Here is a 20,987-nt window from a genome sequence, read left to right as displayed (position 1 = left end):
CATACATATATATATGCATACATACATATATATATGCATACATACATATATATATGCATACATACATATATATATACATACATAGATATATATAGACATACATACATATATATATATACATACATATATATATATATACATACATATATATATATATACATACATATATATATATATATATATATATATACATACATATATATATACATACATATATATATACATACATATATATATACATACATATATATATACATATATATATATATACATACATATATATATACATACATATATATATACATACATATATATATACATACATATATACATACATATATACATACATACATATATATATACATACATATATATATACATACATATACATACATATATATATACATACATATATATATACATGCATACATATATACATACATATATATATATACATGCATACATATATATATACATACATATATATATATATACATGCATACATATATATATACATACGTATATATATACATATATACATACATACATATATACATACATATATACATACATATATACACATATACATACATATATACATACATATATATATACATACATATATATATACATACATATATATATACATACATACATACATACATACATACATACATACATACATACATACATACATACATACATACATACATATATATATATATATATATATATATATATATATATATATATATATATATATATATATATATATATATGAGGCATGCAGCTTAGCAGTCAGGATATCCAGCTCACAGTGGTAAGGTTGTGGGTCTGATTCTCAGTGGCACATTGTGTCCTTGCTCCAGTCCACTCACCTGGCAAAAATGAGTAGTACCTGTAATTCCAAAGGGCCAGCCTTGTCACATTCTGTCATGCTGAATCTCCTGACAACTATGTTAAGGGTATGTATGTCTGTGGAGTATTCAGCCACTTACACGCTAATTTTATGAGCAGGCTGTTCCATTGATTGTATTAATTGGAAGCCTCATTGTCGTAACCAATAGAGTGCCAGTCATATATATATATATATATATATAGGTTATGAGCGATAGTGGTGTCAATTAGACCCAGAGGTTTCAGGTAATGCTGAGTAAGTGCTATGGATAGACCACAGTTAAGCTCCAGGTTCGGTGATTATGCGAATAAGGGGTCCAACGTAGGTCATATATCAGCGTGTGAAAATAAGAATTTCATAATGAGATAAAGAACCAAGGCTGTGTATGATATAGAAAATTTATAAATAGAATGTCTATTTATAAATGTTCTATATTATACACAGCCTTGGTCTTTTATCTCATTACGAAAAGTAAATCCTTATATATATATATTCTCATACCAAATTCCAAATTCACACACAAAGCATTGGTCAGCCTGGGGCTATAAAAGAAGACATCCCCATGTGAAATGAAAGCCAAAGCGAGCTTTTCCCCGACATTGTTATGCCTGTGCCTATATTGAAATCAATTAAACAATATATAAATTACATTTAACATAATTCTGTTAAGGAGAACATGAACACAATCTGTTGATTAAAAAAATGTTTTTATTTCCATAAAAGAATAACAAAACAGCCAACTGTAATGATGACAGCCAAAGAGGATGGTGACTGGGATGAAGAGCATGATTATGATGATGTATTTCTGTACATGTGTCAGTTCTGGACAATTTTGGTTTCGTTTTTGGAAGCAAAGAACTAAAACAAATAAATAAATAAAAATAAAAATGAATAGGTAAAAACGAAAAAAGAATTTACATAATAAGCAATGGTGAAAAAATAGGTGCAGTATTGTTAATCATTAACTTGTTTCAGTCAATTAGACTGTGGCCATGCTGGGGCACAGCCTTGAAGAGTTTTTAGTAGAATGAATCAACCCCAGTAGCTTTTTTTTTTTAACCCTGGTACATATTCTATTGGTTTTGTTTGCTGAACTGCTAAGTTATAAGGATGTAAACCAACCAACACTGGTTATTAAGCAATGGTGGGGGACAAACACATGCGCAAACACGCACACATATACAAAAGGCTTCTTTCAGATTCCATCTACCAAATCCACTCACAAGGTTTTGGTTGGCCTGAGACTATAGTAGAAGACACTTGCCCAAGGTGCCATGCAATGGGATTGAACCTGGAACCATGTGGTTGGGAAACAAGCTTCTTATCACAGCCACACCTAAATCAATATTAATAAAGTTCAGTAAACCAGTGATAATTATAGCAATAATGATAACTAGCACGACTCGTGGAAACTCCACAGGATAATCAGCATATTTGAAAACTTAATATTAGTATATTAAAGACAAGCAAGTAGTTTTGAAAAATTCGTTTGATATGCAGCCATTTAATTAAAACAGTGCTTTTAAACGTATTTGAAATGAATTTTGAAAGTTTGGCTTAATTTACCTTCTTGTAATATGTTGGACAGATGTGATGAGCTTAATATATATATTGTTGGCACTCCGTCGCTTACGACGGCGAAGGTTCCAGTTGATCCGATCAACGGAACAGCCTGCTCGTGAAATTAATGTGCAAGTGGCTGAGCACTCCACAGACACGTGTACCCTTAACGTAGTTCTAGGGGATATTCAGCGTGACACAGTGTGACAAGGCTGGTCCTTTGAATTACAGGCACAACAGAAACAGGAAGTAAGAGTGAGAGAAAGTTGTGGTGAAAGAGTACAGCAGGGTTCGCCACCATCCCCTGCCGGAGCCTCGTGGAGCTTTAGGTGTTTTCACTCAATAAACACTCACAACACCCGGTCTGGGAATCGAAACCGCGAGTCCGCTGCCCTAACCACTGGGCCATTGCACTTCCACAATATATATATGTATATATATATATATATATATATATATATATATATATATATATATACACAGACACATACATACATATATATACACATACATACACACACACACATATATATACACATATATAGATACAAACACACATACATACATATACACACACATACATACATGCATATATATATACATATATATATATATATATATACACACACACAAACACATACATACATAAATACACACACATACATATACACACATACATATATAAATACACACACATACATAGATATACATATATACACACACATACATATTCATATATATATATACACACACACACACACATAGATATACATATATATACAGACATACATTTATTTATATATATATATATATATATATATATATATATATATATATATATATATATATATATACACACATACATATATATATATATATACATATATATATATATAGATACACATACATAGATATATACACACATATATACATACATACATATATATACACATACATACAAACACACACAGAAACAGGGGAAGAGATAAAGAAAGAGGAGGGGAGAGAGCTAGGGAGGAGAGAGAAAGAGAGAGAACTTTGATTATATTTTAAATTACAACTGCTGTGAAGCCAACTTTCTTTATGGTGTCTGGTAAGAAAATTACAACACCATGCTTCAACTATTAATCCTCTATTGTTCTCAACACAATAGGATGTCCAAGAACACATGGAAAGAGACATACCTTTGATATAGCCGCAACAGCTGGACCAAAGTTTTTGTTCTTCACATCTTTTTGTATCCACCCGGGTAGTTTGGCAGCCACACTTGGTCTTTGGTAGCGTCTGTCTAAAAGCAGAACAGTTGCATAGTCATTCTGATGACGAATGGCACGACCTGTAGAGAAAATGAAGTAAAACAGAATATTACTCTATTGCATAACCCCAGATTGAGCAGATCATCATCATCATCATCATCGTTTAACGTCCGCTTTCCATGCTAGCATGGGTCGAACGATTTGACTGAAGACTGGTGAAACCAGATGGCTACACCAGGCTCCAATCTGATTTGGCAGAGTTTCTACAGCTGGATGCCCTTCCTAACGCCAACCACTCCGAGAGTGTAGTGGGTGCTTCTACGTGCCACCGGCATGAAGGCCAGTCAGGCGGTACTGGCAATGATCTTGCTCGAATGTCTTTACATGTGCCACCGGCACAAGTGCCAGGAAGGCGACACTGGTCACAGGTGCCATCACGATTTCGCTTTCTATTATCAAAAGCATCCCAACCATAACCATCCAGTCTTTCATTGTAACTATGATGACAGTTTTAAATGTGTCCTTTTATTAGACTGTAGGATGTGATTTGAGACAAAGCTAGTTAGTACTTCTAGCAAACTAAGTGACTGCATTGAAGCCCCATCATTAGATCTATGAAATATTTTCAAATGTAATGACAGAAACATATTTAATTCTTTAGTCCAAACACTTTTCTGCAGGCTTCTCAATGCCATCAGCATTCACTGTATCCTTTACTTAGCCACAAAACCATCCTTAATTTTCAATCCCCATTTCTATTCTTTCTCTATGCACCTTGAAGGTATGCGCTAATAAGTCATCTCCACTACCCTGTCTCCTTTTCCTGCTCAGGTGCACATATATTGCCACTACAGGAAGACCTCTATTCCAGCCCCTCTTTCCTACTTTAGCCTCTTTACACCAGGTACAATCCACCTCTCTCAACACTGTGCTATCACTCAGTAATATGCAAGATAAAACTTCTTCATAAAGAAGTCTTATCTTGCATATTACTGAGTGACCCCACTAGTGCTGGGGGGGCCACAAAAAATGTACTCGATACACTCAGTATAGCAGCTGTATAAGTGGAATTAGATGCCGTATGCAAGAGAGAAGCCTACAATGGTTTGGTCATGTGATGTAGATGGGTGTAGAGAGCTCCATAGAGAAGCACCGATCACTCAGAGTGGATGGAACACATGGAAGAGGGAGACCCAGGAAGACATGGGATGAAGTACTGAAGGGCATTCTCAAGACACTGACACTTATGGAAGAGATGACAAAAGACCAAGATATCTGGTACTTTACTGTATTCAAGAAGACCTGGCAAAAGTGTTAATGCTGCTCCCCCTGTTAAAGAGGAATTGCCTGGGTGTAAGAGCCCTGTGCCAACACCATGTAAAAGCACCCAGGCCAGTGCCACGTAAAAAGCACCGAGTACACTCTGTAAAGTGTTGGCATTAACAAGGGCATCCAGCTGTAGAAACCATGCCATATTAGACTGGAACCTTGTGCAGCTCCTCTGCTTATCAGCTCCGGTCAAACCGTCCAACCCATGGCAGCATAGAAAATGAAAGTTAAAAAATGATGACAATGATGATGATATGGAATTGACAGTGGTTTGTTTACGTCCCTGTAACTCAGTGGTTCAACAAAAGAGACCAACAGAAGAAGCACTAAATTTATAAAAACCTAAGTTCTGGGAGTGATTTGTTTGACAAAACCCTTCAAGATGGTACCCCAACATGGCTACAGTCCAATGACTGAAACAAATAAAAAGATTTAAAAAAAAAAAAAAAAAAAAAGAAAGAAAGGTCAATCAGCTTGCTAGAAATAACACCCAAATTTTCTCAAGTCCCACAACACCATCAAAAAACAAAACCCCTAAAACACATAAGATTAGATAACCTTATATTTTATCTTTTTATCCTTTTAATTGTTTCAGTCATTAGACTGAGGCCATACTGGGGCACCACCTTGAAAAACTTTTAGTCAAATGAAATGATCCCAGTACTTTTGTTTTAAAGCCTACCTATTTTGTCAGTCTCTTTTATTGAACTGCTGCGTTACAGGGACATAATTACACTAATATCAGTTGTCAAGCAGTGGAGTAGGGGAACAAACACAGACACAAACATACACACACACATATATGATAGGCTTCGTTCAGTTTCTTATTTCTTTATTGCCCACAAGGGGCTAAACATAGAGGGGACAAACAAGGACAGACAAAGGGATTAAGTCGATTATAACGACCCCAGTGCGTAACTGGTACTTATTTAATCGACCCTGAAAGGATGAAAGGCTAAGTTGACCTTGGTGGAATTTGAACTCAGAACGTAGTGGCAGACGAAATACCGCTAAGCATTTCGCCCGGTGTGCTAACGTTTCTGCCAGCTCGCTGCCTTTCAGTTTCTGTCTACCAAATCCATTCACAGGACTTTGGTCAGCCCAAAGCCATAGTAGAAGACACTTGCCCAAGGTGCCACACAATGGGACTGAACCTGGAACCATGGGGTTGGGAAGCAAGCTTCTTGCCACACAGCCATGCCTGCGCCTATATCTCTAAAGTAGACAATCTCTAAAAGACAATGTCAAGACTGAAAGCATATTATAGGTATTCACCACCAGAACTGAGAAATGGGTGGGCTAAACAACAAAATGAAAGATGTAGGGCTTTTATGTAGGTTTTGTGCTGTATTAAAGATGTACAGACACTTCATTGTCAATCCTGATTCTAGAAATGCAGTAAAGACATCCAATGATTGGCCCAGTGTAAAGCTGTAAATCAGATGCTATTGTTCATCATTTGCTATGTAGACCAAATCTTTTATCTTTTACTTGTTTCAGTCATTGGACTGCAGCCATGCGGAGGCATTGTCTTGAAGGATTTTAGTCAAACACATTGACCCCAGGACACACGTTTCTTTTTTTTTAAAGCCTTGTAATTATATCATATTGGTCACTCTCGGAGTGGTTGGCATTAGGAAGGGCATCCAGCTGTAGAAACTGCCAGATAAGATTGGAGTCTGGTGTAGCCATCTGGTTCGCCAGTCCCCAGTCAAATCGTCCAACCCATGCTAGCATGGAAAGCGGATGTTAAATGATAATGATGATGATGATGATGGTCACTTTTGCCTAAGTGTTAAGTAATGGGGATGTAAACAAACAAACAAACACTGGCTGTCAAACTGTGTAGTGAGGTGGCAGATACAAACACATTGACATGTATATATGTCTGTCTGTCTGTCTGTATGTATTTCCAGTGATGTGTAGAGTCCTTGAGCAAGACACTTCATTTTACATTGTTCCTGTCCACTCAGCTGACAAAATGAGTTGTACTTATAAATTAAAGGGGTGGCTTTGTCACATTCTGTGTCACTCTGAATCTCCCTGAGAACAAAGTTAAAGGTATGTGTGTCAGTGGAGTACTCAGCCACTTGCACATTAATTTCACAAGATCAACTGAAACCCCCATCATAGTGACCAACAGAGTGCCAGTTCTTCTTCTTTTATGCATGTATGAATGCATGTACGTATGATGGCTTCTACCTGCACACAGTTTCTGTCTATTAAATTTATACGCAAGGCATTGGTTGACCTAGGGCTACAGAAGACACCTGATCTGCACAACGGGACTGAATCCCCAAAGAAGTGGATACAAAGTGAGTTTCTTAACTACACAACCATGCCAGCACCTAAACACCTAACAAATTCTGAATTACAAGCAGATCATTAATTATGAAATCGTTGGTAAACTACATAAAAAAATACATGGTTTAATACTTCTAGATTATCTTACTAGTTAAAACAACAATATACTTCAAGACTAATACAATTAACTTTACTGTATTATGTACAAAACATAGAACATCACATATCACCAGAATCACAGGCCCATTGCAAGACTTTGGTACCTGGGGGTTGCTTCAGAATATTCTGGGAGGGCACTAATTTGTACTGTGGGAAGATTTTGGTAAACTGTATTTTCTAAATCTGAGGGCGCACGATTGAATAGTGAAGGGGCAGTACCATCCAGTGCACACCCTTAGTGATGGGCATGGTCTGTTGTTGTCACATTAGGAAGGGAGCATTAATGGCAACCTGCTGGCATTGGTTGGTCACTCTAATATCTCTCCAACCCCATCCCCCAAAAAAAAGACAGCTAAATTGCCTCGAATTACTACCCATAACTGCTACAAGAGCTGATGAAGAAACCTCAACATTGGCCGCTTAACTTATTATAAATAGTGTTAAAATTCACTCAAATTACACCATACCATAAACTCCCCCCCCCCCCCACAAAACATTAGATGCCAACCAGGATACAAAATGCCGGAAAACGAGACAAGATGATCAAGGCTAGAATGCCTTTCATTGCATCATATCATATAAGCATAGGTTGTCTCAACCAGAACTGACCTGTGGGATAAATAACAACTGTCACCGCTACCACCACCATTACCACCACTACTTACCCCCACAATGATAACTATTACTGTATCTATGACACCTTCAATGAGTGTTAACTTTTATCAATTATTGCACCACCAAGAAAGACTATCAATGTAACTGGTACTACCACCAACATCTCCTGCTTCCCTCATCATCACCATCAACATCCACCACTGTCTTGACTGATTATCCTACATGATTTTAAATGATGGATCAAGCTCCTAGAAATAGCAGCTAAATTTTGCTCAAATCACACCTAAAATTTGTTTCAAAAGGAGGAAAGTTACATCAGACAAGGTAGTCCAAGGTACCTTAACACTTTAGCATTTAAACCAGCCATATCCGGCCCAAATACTTTAAATCTTTTATGTTTACACCAACCAGATCTGGCCTCTTACACCTACCCTACAATACCATCCTAAAAATATATAGGCGTAGGAGTGGCTGTGTGGTAAGTAGCTTGCTTACGAACTACATGGTTCCGGGTTCAGTCCCACTGCATGGCGCTTTGGGCAAGTGTCTTCTACTATAGCCTCGGGCCGACCAAAGCCTTGTGAGTGAATTTGGTAGACGGAAACTGAAAGAAGCCTGTCATATATATATATATATGTGTGTGTGTGTGTGTGTGTGTGTGTGTGTGTGTGTGTGTTTGTGTGTCTGTGTTTGTCCCCCCAACATCGCTTGACAACCGTAACTTAGCGGTTCGGCAAAAGAGACCGATAGAATAAGTACTAGGCTTACAAAGAATAAGTCCTGGGGTCGATTTGCTCGACTAAAGGTGATGCTCCAGCATGGCCGCAGTCAAATGACTGAAACAAGTAAAAGAGCCTGATCATTGAAATCTCAGAGCTACAAGATTATACATGATTAATTCAAAACAATGTGAATGTAAATAAATAAGCATTATATTGGTCAGAGTAATCTGAATGTTTAAGGAGGCAGGTCATGGTTAAAACATCTTTGATTATGGGTTTACTGCAGGGGTTCCGCAAGGACAAGACAGGGGTCCGTAGACAGCAAATACTTTTTATGGGCAATTTGATTTTATATATGTTTCTTAATCGAAATCTTTTAATTGACAATAAACCTATTTTGTTAAATACTGTTAAATAAATAAATGTAAAAATATATGTTATTTTAAGCAAATATTTATGTATAAATTTCATAAGCGTTTATAAGGGAGTCCCTAAGGTAAAGCCTGAAATATAAAGGGGTCCGCAAGTCAAAAAGTTTGAAAACCCCTAGTTTACTGGATAAGGGCTGACCTGGGGTTAAACAACAATAGTGCCACCACAATTGCTGTCATAATGAAATTATTGCTATCAAAAAGGAAAGGGTGGGAGGTATTAGACAAGGAGCCAACCAACCAGCCAGCCAGCCAACCAGCCAAGCAGACAGGAGCAGTGGTGGGTATCATGAGCGAGCAGCGATGACTGGGACTACAAGAGACTGGAACAAAACAGAAGAGATTCTTTAAAAGTGGTATTAATTAAAGAACAAATGTCGGGGTTTGGGGTTCTACTTTCTGCACCCTGTTTACTATTTCTCTGTCTAGATCACCAACAGACACAAACACACACACACACACACACACACATAAACACCCTCTCTTGCCCTCCCCGCACTTTTCTCCCCCCCCCCCAACTCCGCAGTTCTCACACACACGCACACACATTGAGAGGCTCTTGACCCCCTCCTTTCTTGTACCTTCTACTTATCTCCTCTCCATCATACAAATATACAAACACACTCTTGTCCCATCCCCTTTTTTCTCACACCCTCCATACCTCTCCCTCACCTATCCACATCCACACACACACATATACACACACACACAATCTTCTCTCTCTCTCTTTCTCCTGCCTCCCTCTCTACTGCTAATGGTATAAACAGAAGATAAAGATCTGCAGACCAAACATCTGCTGCTATCACTTCAAGCACCAAAGACACGTAGACACACACAGATACACACACACAGCACCAAAGACATGTAGACACACACACACACACACACATGCATTCATGACAGAAAAAGACATGCAGACACACACAGGGAGACGCATACACAAACACACACATTCGTATGAGACAAATAAAACAAAGAAAAAAAAAAAAGAAAAACCCAGTGACAGACAAACAGACAGAACTATGCAACAATGCACACAGACATATACTGATACGTCTATGAAATAACACTTACGCCATTCCATAAGGGGCTGGGGGTACCTTTTTTTGTTTTTTACGATGCAAATTATTTCTTTTCTTTTGTGATAACCAAAATCTGCAGACATTCCATATCATCACCACCTACCTACCATCTACCACCACCTACCACTACCAAAACAAGAATTCCATTTCAGACCTCTCAAAAACTATGTGCAACACCACCACCACCACTGCCACCAGTCACCACCACCACGCCACTGCTACCACCATCATCACCATAGCAGCTGTCGCCACCACCACTTCCACCTTCACTACCGTCACCACCACCCACTCTAACCCCTTTTGAATTCTTTGGCGTTCACTTAACCCCCACCAACCATCTTAAACCTTCAATATTAACACCGTCGTAATCCCTATACAAACTAAACACTTCAATCATCTTGCAAGTCAATTATTATGCATGAGGTCCTTTGCTGCAACTGCCCTGCATTATCATATTTTTTGCTATGTAAGCCCCCAGGTCAGCTCTTATCAAGCAGCAACAATGGTTACGCAGCTAGCTGGGTGAATGACAAAGTGAAACCCACATATTAGTTGTTCCAGTTACCCTCTGACTGAAGGACATACTGCGTACTCCAGCAAGCAGTGGTTAACAATAATGGGTGCAATGTGACAGTCAGTGTCTAGACATATATTTGCTCCACTATCTAGTCTGTTTCTATATGCTTGTAGATTCTGGCGACGGCTGCAGTTGTTTTTTCTAAAGCCTGGTACTTGTTCTATTGGCAGGTAAAGAATATACATACTTGCACCAGACAACCAGCTAATGGCAACTGAATATTGCAAGACCAGTATCAGTCCTTTTCTGGCGTCCTACATGTTGAAATACCTAGATTCTAATGAATCATATAACTGAGTATGTATAGCATGCTGTGTCTGAATCTCATAAATATCATGCATTTAGTGTTTTCAGAGGCTTTCTGAGTTAAATTCCGACTTTCATTTCTAGCATTTGCCGGTGCTATTTTACACTCTCATTTATTCATTCCGTTTTGGTCTTTAATTACTAATGAGCCACCTATATTATTGTTGTTGTTGTTGTTAGCACTCCGTCGCTTACGACATCGAGGTTTACAGTCGATCCGATCAACGGAACAGCCTGCTCGTGAAATTAACGTGCAAGTGGCTGAGCATTCCACAGACACGTGTACCCTTAACGTAGTTCTCGGGGATATTCAGCGTGACACAGTGCGACAAGGCTGGCCCTTTGAAATACAGGTACAACAGAAACAGGAAGAAAGAGTGAGAGAAAGTTGGCTTCTTTCAGTTTCCATCAACCAAAAACTATTCACCAGACTCTTGTCTGCCTAGGTCTATGGTAGGAGACATTTACCCAAAGTGCCACACAGTGGGCCTGAACCTAAGACTACATGGTTGGAAAGCAAGCATCTTAACCACATAGTCACACCTGTAGCTATTCATGATATAAAGTAGAATATATGTGAATATTAAAATATTTATCTTACCAATGGATTGATTTACAGCCTTCATACAAAGGTTTTCATAGTGTATTTGTCCAGCAGTTTTACCATCAGGGCCACATTGCTGATACAAGAAAATAAATAATTATTATTTATATAGTACACACACAATTATTACATATGCATACAGGAGGAGCTGACACACTAATGTTCTCAAACACTCATTTCTTGTACAAAGAAATATAGACACATATACAATGCATATGTATATATTATCAAAGTAGACTTTTTGCATACAAATCATTTACATGCACACATATATGTTTGTAAAGATATACAGACACCCATTGAACCCAATATGCAAGTAAACATGAGGTGCAGAAACTTATATGACACACACACACTCATTATTTTTATGTGTCTGCTTTTCCATGTTCGCAGAAATTGAACAGGACTTTTTGAAGCCATATTATTCAGAAGCTATTCATAATGCTAACCCTTTTGGCTACCTCATAAAATATGCAAAAATACAGTATGCCTCTTCTAAAAAGGAAATTCGTGCTTAGTCAAGAACTTGAAAGAAGAAATGTGTTATTTATAACTTTATTTTACAAAAGTACGATTAATAAAGAAAGGAAGTAATAGCTTTCTAATCTTTTTTCTAAAGTTTTAACTTTAATCTTTTTGTTGAAATATACTGCCTTCATTTCAATTAATTTTTAAAACAATGAAGAATTTAGTAAAATATCTTTGTCATTGTCAAGCTATTTGGGATATATATTACTCTCAAATTTTGGTACAAAGCCAACAATTTCAGTGTGGGGGATAAGTCGATTACATTGACCCCAGTACTCAACTGGTACTTATTTTATCTATCCTGAAAGGATGAAAGGCAAAGTCAACCTAAGCAGAACTTGAACTCAGAACATAAAGATTGACAAAATACTGCTAAGCAATTTGCTTAGCATGCTAATGATTCCACCAGCTAACTACCTTATTTGAGATATAAATTGGTTCCATATTTTGGCACAAAAGTCAAATACATCAACCCAGTACTCGACTGGTATCTATTTAGTCTACCCTGAATGGATGAAAGACAAATAAAACTTCAGTAGAATTTGAACTCAGAACGTGAAAATAGATGAAATGCAACTAAGCATTTTGCCCAAGATGCTAACAATTCTACCAGCCTGCTGCCTTATTAGTTGGTGTATATATATAAACAAGAAAATTTGAAGGAAGGTTTTAATTTAAATCACTTAAAACAGGAAGTTTGTATTATAGAACCAGGGGTGGTTTTAGGCAGGTTGCTATCAAAAGATTAAATCATAATTCTTTTTAAGTTTCTATGTGAAATGCACCAATAATTTATAATTTGATCCCTGGAGGATCATGAAGTCAAAAAGACTGAGAACTACCAAGTAAAAACCTTAATTTTCTACATTAACTATGTAAAACTTGCAAAGATGGGAACTGAGGATAAAAGTTCTTCAGTTTGGTAGGTAAGTTTGGCTTGGGGGCTGATGTAAATGAAACTTAGTCATGCAACAGTTAAATGATATTTGTATCGTTATGGGATATAAAGATGGAGGAAGTTCATTATTTCTTGTTTCATTTAGCTTAGTAGGCACAGTCGTGGCTGCATGGTAAGAAGTTTGCTTCCCAATCTCATGCTTTTAGTTTCAGTCCCACTGCATGGCACCTCGAGCAAGTGTCTTCTGACCAAAGCCTTATGAGTGGATTTGGTAGATGAAATCTAAAACAAGCAAATGTGTTTTTGTCTGTCTTTGTCCCCACCACCGCTTGATAATCAATGTTGGTGTCTTTATGTCACTGTAACTTAGCAGTTCGGTATAAGAGACCGATAGAATAAATACCAGGTTTAAGAAAATAAGTACTGGGATCAATTCATTTGACTAAAATTGTTGAAGTTAATGCCCCAGTGTGGTCACAGTTTAATGAGTGAAACAAGTAAAAGATAAAAGATGGTAGGGAGTGGGTAGAAACGAAGAACTTTCAAGTTTCACAATATCACCTTGACTGGTATACAATAGTGCCACTGGAAGCTAAGACTAAAATGATGGGTTATCTTCAAAGATGATGAAGATGTCACTCTTAATGTTAAATATCTGGTCAGCCCTGACTGAGCAGTCATACAATCAAAGACTTTCAATTCATGGCCATTTCATCATTATTTTTAAGGCATAATCAAAGTAATACCACATTACTTATGATGCATCCCTTTTATTATAATGCAGATAGGGAAATTTGGTGACTGTTTCTAGCTGGTTAGTGTATTCCGCTCATGACTGTAAAGTCATAGGTTTGATTCGCAGTGCACTGTGTCCTTGAGCAAGACACTTTATTTCACGTTGCTCTAGTCCACTCAGCTGGCAAAAATGAGTTGCATCTGTTATTCAAAGGGCCGACCATGTCACGTTCTGTGTCACGCTGAATCTCTCCAAGAACTACGTAAAGAGTACATGTGTCTGTGGAATATTCAACCTCTTGCATGTTAATTTCATGAGCAGGTTGTTCTGTTGATCTGATCAACAGGGATCCTCATCAATGTAAGTGACAGAATGCCAGTTTGAAGCAACCACATTGAAGCCTCTTCTTTGACTCAGTGGTAATATAAAACCTAATACATTGAATTTACCAGACCACCAAGATAATAAAAAGGGAATGGGGATGTTTATTGTGGCACCAGCTCAAGTTATGCTGTCTTACATGAGTCAGAGATGAGTGTGCCTTTTCTTTGGTGAATGATTCTGTTGTTGGTTCTAAGGGACCAATTATACTTTGCTTGCATATCTGATGGTAAGAGTGACAAAAGAGTGTCATTGGGTTTCTAGTTTCTAGCCTTCACAGATGTTTATCATCTGCTCCTCATTTGCAGTTCATAACAATCATAGATATCTCCAACACAGGCTGCTTTCACTGATGTAGTAAGCAAAGTCACACTTCTCTCTCTCTCTCTGATAGATGACAGCATACTTGCAAAGGTTTGAAAGACGGAGATTGAGCATTAAAAAAAAAAAGAAAAGAAACTAAATGAAATGGGGGTAATGGTAGTGGTGGTGACAGCAACATACACAGATGAATTTAAAAAAAAACAAAAAAAAATAGAGGGGGGGAAAAGGTGGGGTGGAATATTTAAATTGAGATTGTATAACAGATGGTAGAGATAGATCCCCCAGCAAGAAATGTGTGTGTGAGAGAGAGAGAGAGGGGGGGAGAGGGAAAGGCAATATCCTATATGATACAAGGCTTAGAATAAGGTTGCAGGGCTTGCAAAACAAGATAGAATTCCAGCAAATTAAGAGGGTGGTTGATGAGGTTTTGGGTAGGGGATGTTACAGTTTGTGGCCCATCATTTGAGGGTTTTTGGTTGGTCATAAGGTTAGGAAAGTGGTTTTCAACCATTTTTTGGCTGTGGACACCCTAGATTCCTATTTTACCCTCATAGCCATTTGAAGTTTTTTTTTTTTTAAATCCCATATATGTTTATAGTTAAATGTTATTATGTATTGTATAAAGTAAAAATTGTTAAAATATTTGCGTATTGTAGAAATATAACCAATTTATTGCCAATTTTAACAACAAAACCTTAGATGGACCCCAGCTGAAAACCACTGGTTTAGAAACATAAAAAAACCTTGACCATTAATTCTGGAAAAACTTGAACAGATATATGTAAACAAGACAGAATTGTGTGAAGTGGAAAACAGGAGTAATAATATAAGACAAAAGAGAAGAGGGAGAGACGAGGGGAGAGGGTGAGTGAATCGAAATCCCCATTAATAAAATGCTGATGTTTAGTTCAAGGTCAGCCTTGGTTGATCAAGTGTTTCAGCCACGACCATCAACTTTTTTTTTTTATTAACATAGGTGTGGGCATGGCAGTGTGGTAAGAAGTTTGCTTCCATGCATGCGTCAGGTTATTTGCTGTCTGGATTTTGTAAAAGTTGGACGTAGTTTTTTTGTGTTGTTTAGAATCTGTACTCAGACCTTGATGGGTCTGAGTTGTCATCATCAGAGGAGGAGCTGGTAAGGGCGGTTATAAAGATGGATAGAGTGTTGAAGACAAGGAGTTTTGCTGAAGCCACGGAGGTGAAGCAAAGGGAGCTGGACTTGGCTGGTCTGAAGGAGTACGAGAAGATGACTCAGAAGGTGGGTGGTGATGTGAAGTTGTCGCTTCCCAAAGGAATTATGGAGAGGATGGAGAAGAAAACGATCACCTATAAGGTATACTCGTTGAAAGGAAAAAAGGCAGAACAGGTGGAGGCAGAAGTGGAAAAGGTGCTGAGGGAACGTACAAAGGAGATAATGCACATAACCAAAGGAAGAAGATATGGGACAATGGTCGTCCAATTTAGGACAGTAGAGGAGGCGAGTAGGCTGCTGAGTGTGGTGGTGAAAACAGAGGAAGTAGTGCTTCTGCCCACATACCTTGGAAGAAAGACTTCCAAGGTGAGGGTAGAAGCAATTCCACTGGATATAGAAGTGGCTTGGGTAGTGGCAGCTGTCCTTGTTGGGAGCGAGGAGAAGGTGGCTGTCCTCCAAGCCACAAAAACGGAAGAAGGAGGGTGGAAAGGAAGGATACTTGAACTAATTATTCAGGCGGAGGAGGATCAACTGGAGAACTTGGCAGAGACAGTGACATTGGGGGAAACCATGCTGAGGGTGTGGGTAGAGGTCAGAGTACCACGTTGTTGTAAGTGTAGCCAAAAGGGCCACATTAGAGCATACTACCTTCTACAGAAGATAATGGCTGAGGATACAGTTGTGGAGACAGAAGAGAAAAGAGAGGAAGAAAAGACAGACGGAGGAAAGGAGGAAGAATGGAAAGTTACAGAGAGCAGAAGGTGAAAGAGGAAAAAACAGAAAAAGCACTAAGTATGATGTGGTACCCCAGTCCAACTCCATCCCATCCAAGACCACTCAGACCCACCCTCCCCATACAGACACCAAACCCACCCACCCTATTTTTCCACAAGAAAAAAAGAAAAAGAAAGAACAGACACCACAAAATTTAGAAGACCCCATCCCCAGTGAAAAAGGTTACGAATGCATGGCGGAGAGAATGATGTCACTAAGTGATGGAGAAAGGGGAAAAAGGATTGGACTGAAGGAGAAAAAGGACTTAGGACCCAGAGGCGGCGAAGTGGTGTTACTCAGTGTGGGGTGAGTAGCACACTCTTCATAATATCATTTTCAGATATCATTCATGTTATCATATTTTAATTTGTTTTTCATGTTCATTTTCATGTGTCATTCATTATATCATATTTTATTTTTATATTTTTAATTGCTATATGTCCCAACATGTGTTGTAGTGTCCCCCTCTGTGTAATGCCTTTATGGCAATTTAAAAGAAATAAAGAGGCTTGCTTCCCAACTACATGGTTCCAGGTTCTCTCCCACTGTGTGATACCTTAGCTTGGGCAAGTTTCTTTTACTATAGCCTTGGGCCAACCAAACTTTGAAAGCGGATTGGGTAGACAGAAATTGAAAGAAGCTCATCATAGGAGTAGCTGTGTGGTAAGTAGCTTGCTTACCGACCACATGGTTCCGGGTTCAGTCCCACTACGTGGTACCTTGGGCAAGTGTCTTCTACTATAGCCTCGGGCCGACCAAAGCCTTGTGAGTGGATTTGGTAGACGGAAACTGGAAGAAGCCCATTGTATATATGTGTGTATATATATATATATATATATATATATATATGTATGTATGTATGTGTGTATATGTTTGTGTGTCTGTATATATTGTGTATACGTTGGTGAGCTGAAACAGATATTTCTATTCTCATGCCATCAGGAAATAAAATCACTGATGTAAAACAATGATGATGATATTATTTATATAAGTATAGCTAATAGAATAATGTTTGATGTGCCAGTCAGGAGGGAAAAAGACAGAAAACACAGGAAGAGAGATAGAAGCATAAAGATTCAATACAATATCATCATACACACACACACACACACATGTATACACACAGACACACACACACATATATATATATATATATATATATATATATATATAGCTACATAGCTTAAATTCTGCATTGTTTTGAAAGAATTTTTTGCATTTTGCATTAATGCAGGCATGTAAATAGTTTATTTATTATTAAACATAATAATATAAATTATTTACATGTTTTTAAATTACAAAACAATGTCATGATATTAGAATTTTCTTATTTTCTTATTGTGAAATAAAATTTCATCAAACCATTTCTCTGTCATTTATGACTTTATACAACTTATCCCTTTATCTTGTGTCGTACTGTATATTCTATATGCTTTGTCGAATGATACATTAAGGAGCTTCTTTTTATGATTACTACCAGATTACCTGAATTCATATATTGTGACTTAAATTGATATATATATATATATATATATATATATATATATATATATATATATATATATATATGAGGCGGTACCATAGCCAATGAAGGTTATCCGAGGTAAATCAGAGGACTTTGCTGTGCTTCGGTGTCTGTTTTGGTATGGTTTTTACAGCTAGATGTCCTTCCTAATGCCAACCACTTTATAGTGTGTATAATTTCTCATTTCATGTCAACATGTTTACAGATGAATGCACACATGCTCTATCTCATTCTGTTTGTCTCATATGTAGTCACACCTTCTTCCCCACCTCTATTAACACAAAGTTCATCTCTCTCTCTCTCTCTGTCACTTACACACTTTTTCCTACTCTTTCTCTTCAAAACAGGCATGCATGTGTGCATGCACACACACACACACACACACACACACACACAAATGCCAAATACTCCAAAAGTAAAAGAGAACTGTATACATACATAATTTGCATTAAGGTATTCCATTTTTTCCTTCAGTTCAGGTGAATTTATATTTGGATATGGCATTCCTACCAGCATGACACACCTGGAGAAACAATTTGACCAAGAGTACATAACTAAACATATCTATATATTAGTTTATAGTACAATATGAATATGATTAAACACTATATATTAGTATAAAGCTTGATATGAATACATGACTGAACTCACCAATATTGTTTTATACAGCATAATGTGAATATATGATTAAACACATATATCTTAGATTACAATGACTAAACGCATGCATATGTTATCATGCACAGACTGCTTGGACTGAGTTTGATAATTTGCATACAAGGAAAAGAAAACATAATATCCTATCCAAAATAAAAGTAATTTTAAACAATTAAAAAATATCAACCAGATTATAGCTAGGAGATAACTTTTTACTCAAGTAACCACCCTTAGCTTCCATCACAGCTCTTGGAGATGGTGCATGTGTTCCTCATGGTGTCTCTGGGAAGGTCTTCAAATACTTCCTTGATCTTGGCTACCAGCTTACTCTTGGTGTTACAGGTAGAGTGGTTAGTATCTTTCTCAACCTTATCCCACACATAGTAATCCACGAGATTACAATCGGGAATTTGCAGGCCAGAAATTGGGGAAGGTGAAGTAGAAATTCTCTGACAACCACTTCTGACTCTTTCTGCAGGTATGACAGGGAGCTGAATCCTGCTGCAACACATATGGCCTTCCAGCAAGCATCTTCTCCGACCAGGGTTTGACTACAGTTTCCAGCAGCTTCACATGGCCGTCTGAATTGAGCCTAAGGCCTGATTCAGAGATATGGAATGGCGTGACATCATTCTCACCAGAGACACACCCAAAGACATTCACAGTTTGCAGGGATTTAGTTTTCATAATACATGGGATATCACATGGATTGTAGGCTACCCACATGTTGTTCTGGGTGTTGTGCAACTGGTCCTGGCAATAGTTCTTTTCATCTGAGAAGAACCAGATTATCCCTGGCTCAACAAGATGTCTCAGCTTGTTCAGGAGCCTGTTTGTTAAGCCTTGGCTGTTAGAATTTATCCCTTCAGCCTCTTGTACAAGTGGTAGCAAAGGTCCTCAGTGAATCTAAAACTTATCTCTCTTACCAAAGTCCAGATTCCCTAGTTCAGATCTTCCATCATCTTGTACTGCAGTTGTTGCATAAATTCCAGCATGCAGACGCAATCAGAACACCTGCTGCGTCCCTTCCTGCAGGTCACAGCTATGTAGTCACTATTGTAGTTTTCCATGTCACATCTTACAGTCCTTATAGTGATCACAGAATATTAAGCAGCAGTCATGTCAGCATTTTAATACCTGGTGCAAATCATCAAGATACAACTCTTTTCCAATATTGAGATGGCTTCCAATCCTCCATATCAGCTAACTTTTTCTTGGCTACAACCTTAATCTTTAAGCTCTCCGACACTGTTGACTGTTCACTAATATATCATGCTGTTCCTCAAAAAAAAAAAAAAAAGGAGACACGAAAGATCATTGAGTTTAGCCCAAAGACCCTGGTAGTACACTCTGAATACATAACTGAAATGTTAGGTAACAATCCGATTATATAACCTTATGCTCATCAGAGTTAGCCGATATGGAAAGGAATATGGCAACTGCTCTCTATTCTTGGAAGTGAATGGACACATCCGGTTGGCATTGCTGTGGAGAATTAGAGAGCAGTCACAATATTACTTTCCATATTGGTTAACTCTGATGAGCGTAAGGCTCAGATTGTTACTAACATTCCGTTGTATTCCTAGCACGAAACCAATTGGTAAGATCAGCTGTGATGGATATATAATACTGTACATTTCGGATAATAGACCCATTCTATTGACAGATATACACGTGCATCTTTACCCTGACTTATGGACTCTTAGATGACACATATATATCATCATCATCATCATCATCATCATCATCATCATTTAACGTCCATTGTCCATGCTGGCATGCTGGAAGGCTGCAACAGACTCCAGTTTGATTTGGCATGGTTTTTTATGGCTAGATGTCCTTCCTAGCATCAACTACTCTGAGAGTGTAATGGGTGCTTTTATATGCCACCGGCACAGGTGTTATTTGCGTAACACAGGGGTGCTTTTACCTGCCACTGGCACCAATTTGTGTGACACCAGTATCTGCCATGACTGAAATTTTGCTTGGCTTGATGGGTCTTCTTCTCAAGCACGACATAATGCCAAAGGTTTTGGCCATTGCCTCCGTGAGGCCCAACACTTGAAAGGAACTCAGCCACTTTGCCTTTGTGAAGCCCAATGCTCAAAAGCAACTCAGCCACTTTGCCT

The 20,987-nt window shown here is 37.9% G+C and overlaps 1 protein-coding gene across 6 annotated transcripts in view; it reads right to left on the bottom strand.

Moving 5' to 3' along the window:
* Window positions 1–1,586: 1,586 nt before the first annotated feature.
* The window catches only part of LOC106880298 (ATP-dependent DNA helicase DDX11), a 74,258-nt gene continuing 54,857 nt past the window's right edge, over window positions 1,587–20,987 (bottom strand). For 5 of the 6 annotated variants that reach the window (XM_089361559.1, XM_089361561.1, XM_089361562.1 and 2 more), the window contains 4 exons: window positions 18,640–18,724; window positions 11,841–11,919; window positions 3,643–3,794; window positions 1,587–1,756 (listed from right to left, as the gene is read on the bottom strand). In XM_089361559.1, the coding sequence (XP_089217685.1) occupies window positions 1,715–1,756; window positions 3,643–3,794; window positions 11,841–11,919; window positions 18,640–18,724 (358 nt within the window). In that variant the 3' untranslated portion in view covers window positions 1,587–1,714. The remainder of the gene's footprint in view (window positions 1,757–3,642; window positions 3,795–11,840; window positions 11,920–18,639; window positions 18,725–20,987) is intronic. The other variant, XR_016243978.1, reaches the window with a different exon arrangement.

Source organism: Octopus bimaculoides, chromosome 13 (assembly GCF_046866305.1).
Source record: "Octopus bimaculoides isolate indiv1 chromosome 13, ASM4686630v1, whole genome shotgun sequence".
In the NCBI taxonomy this organism is placed as follows: domain Eukaryota; kingdom Metazoa; phylum Mollusca; class Cephalopoda; order Octopoda; family Octopodidae; genus Octopus; species Octopus bimaculoides.
Note: the sequence above shows the minus strand (reverse complement) of the source record. Positions and strands in the feature narration are given on the sequence as shown.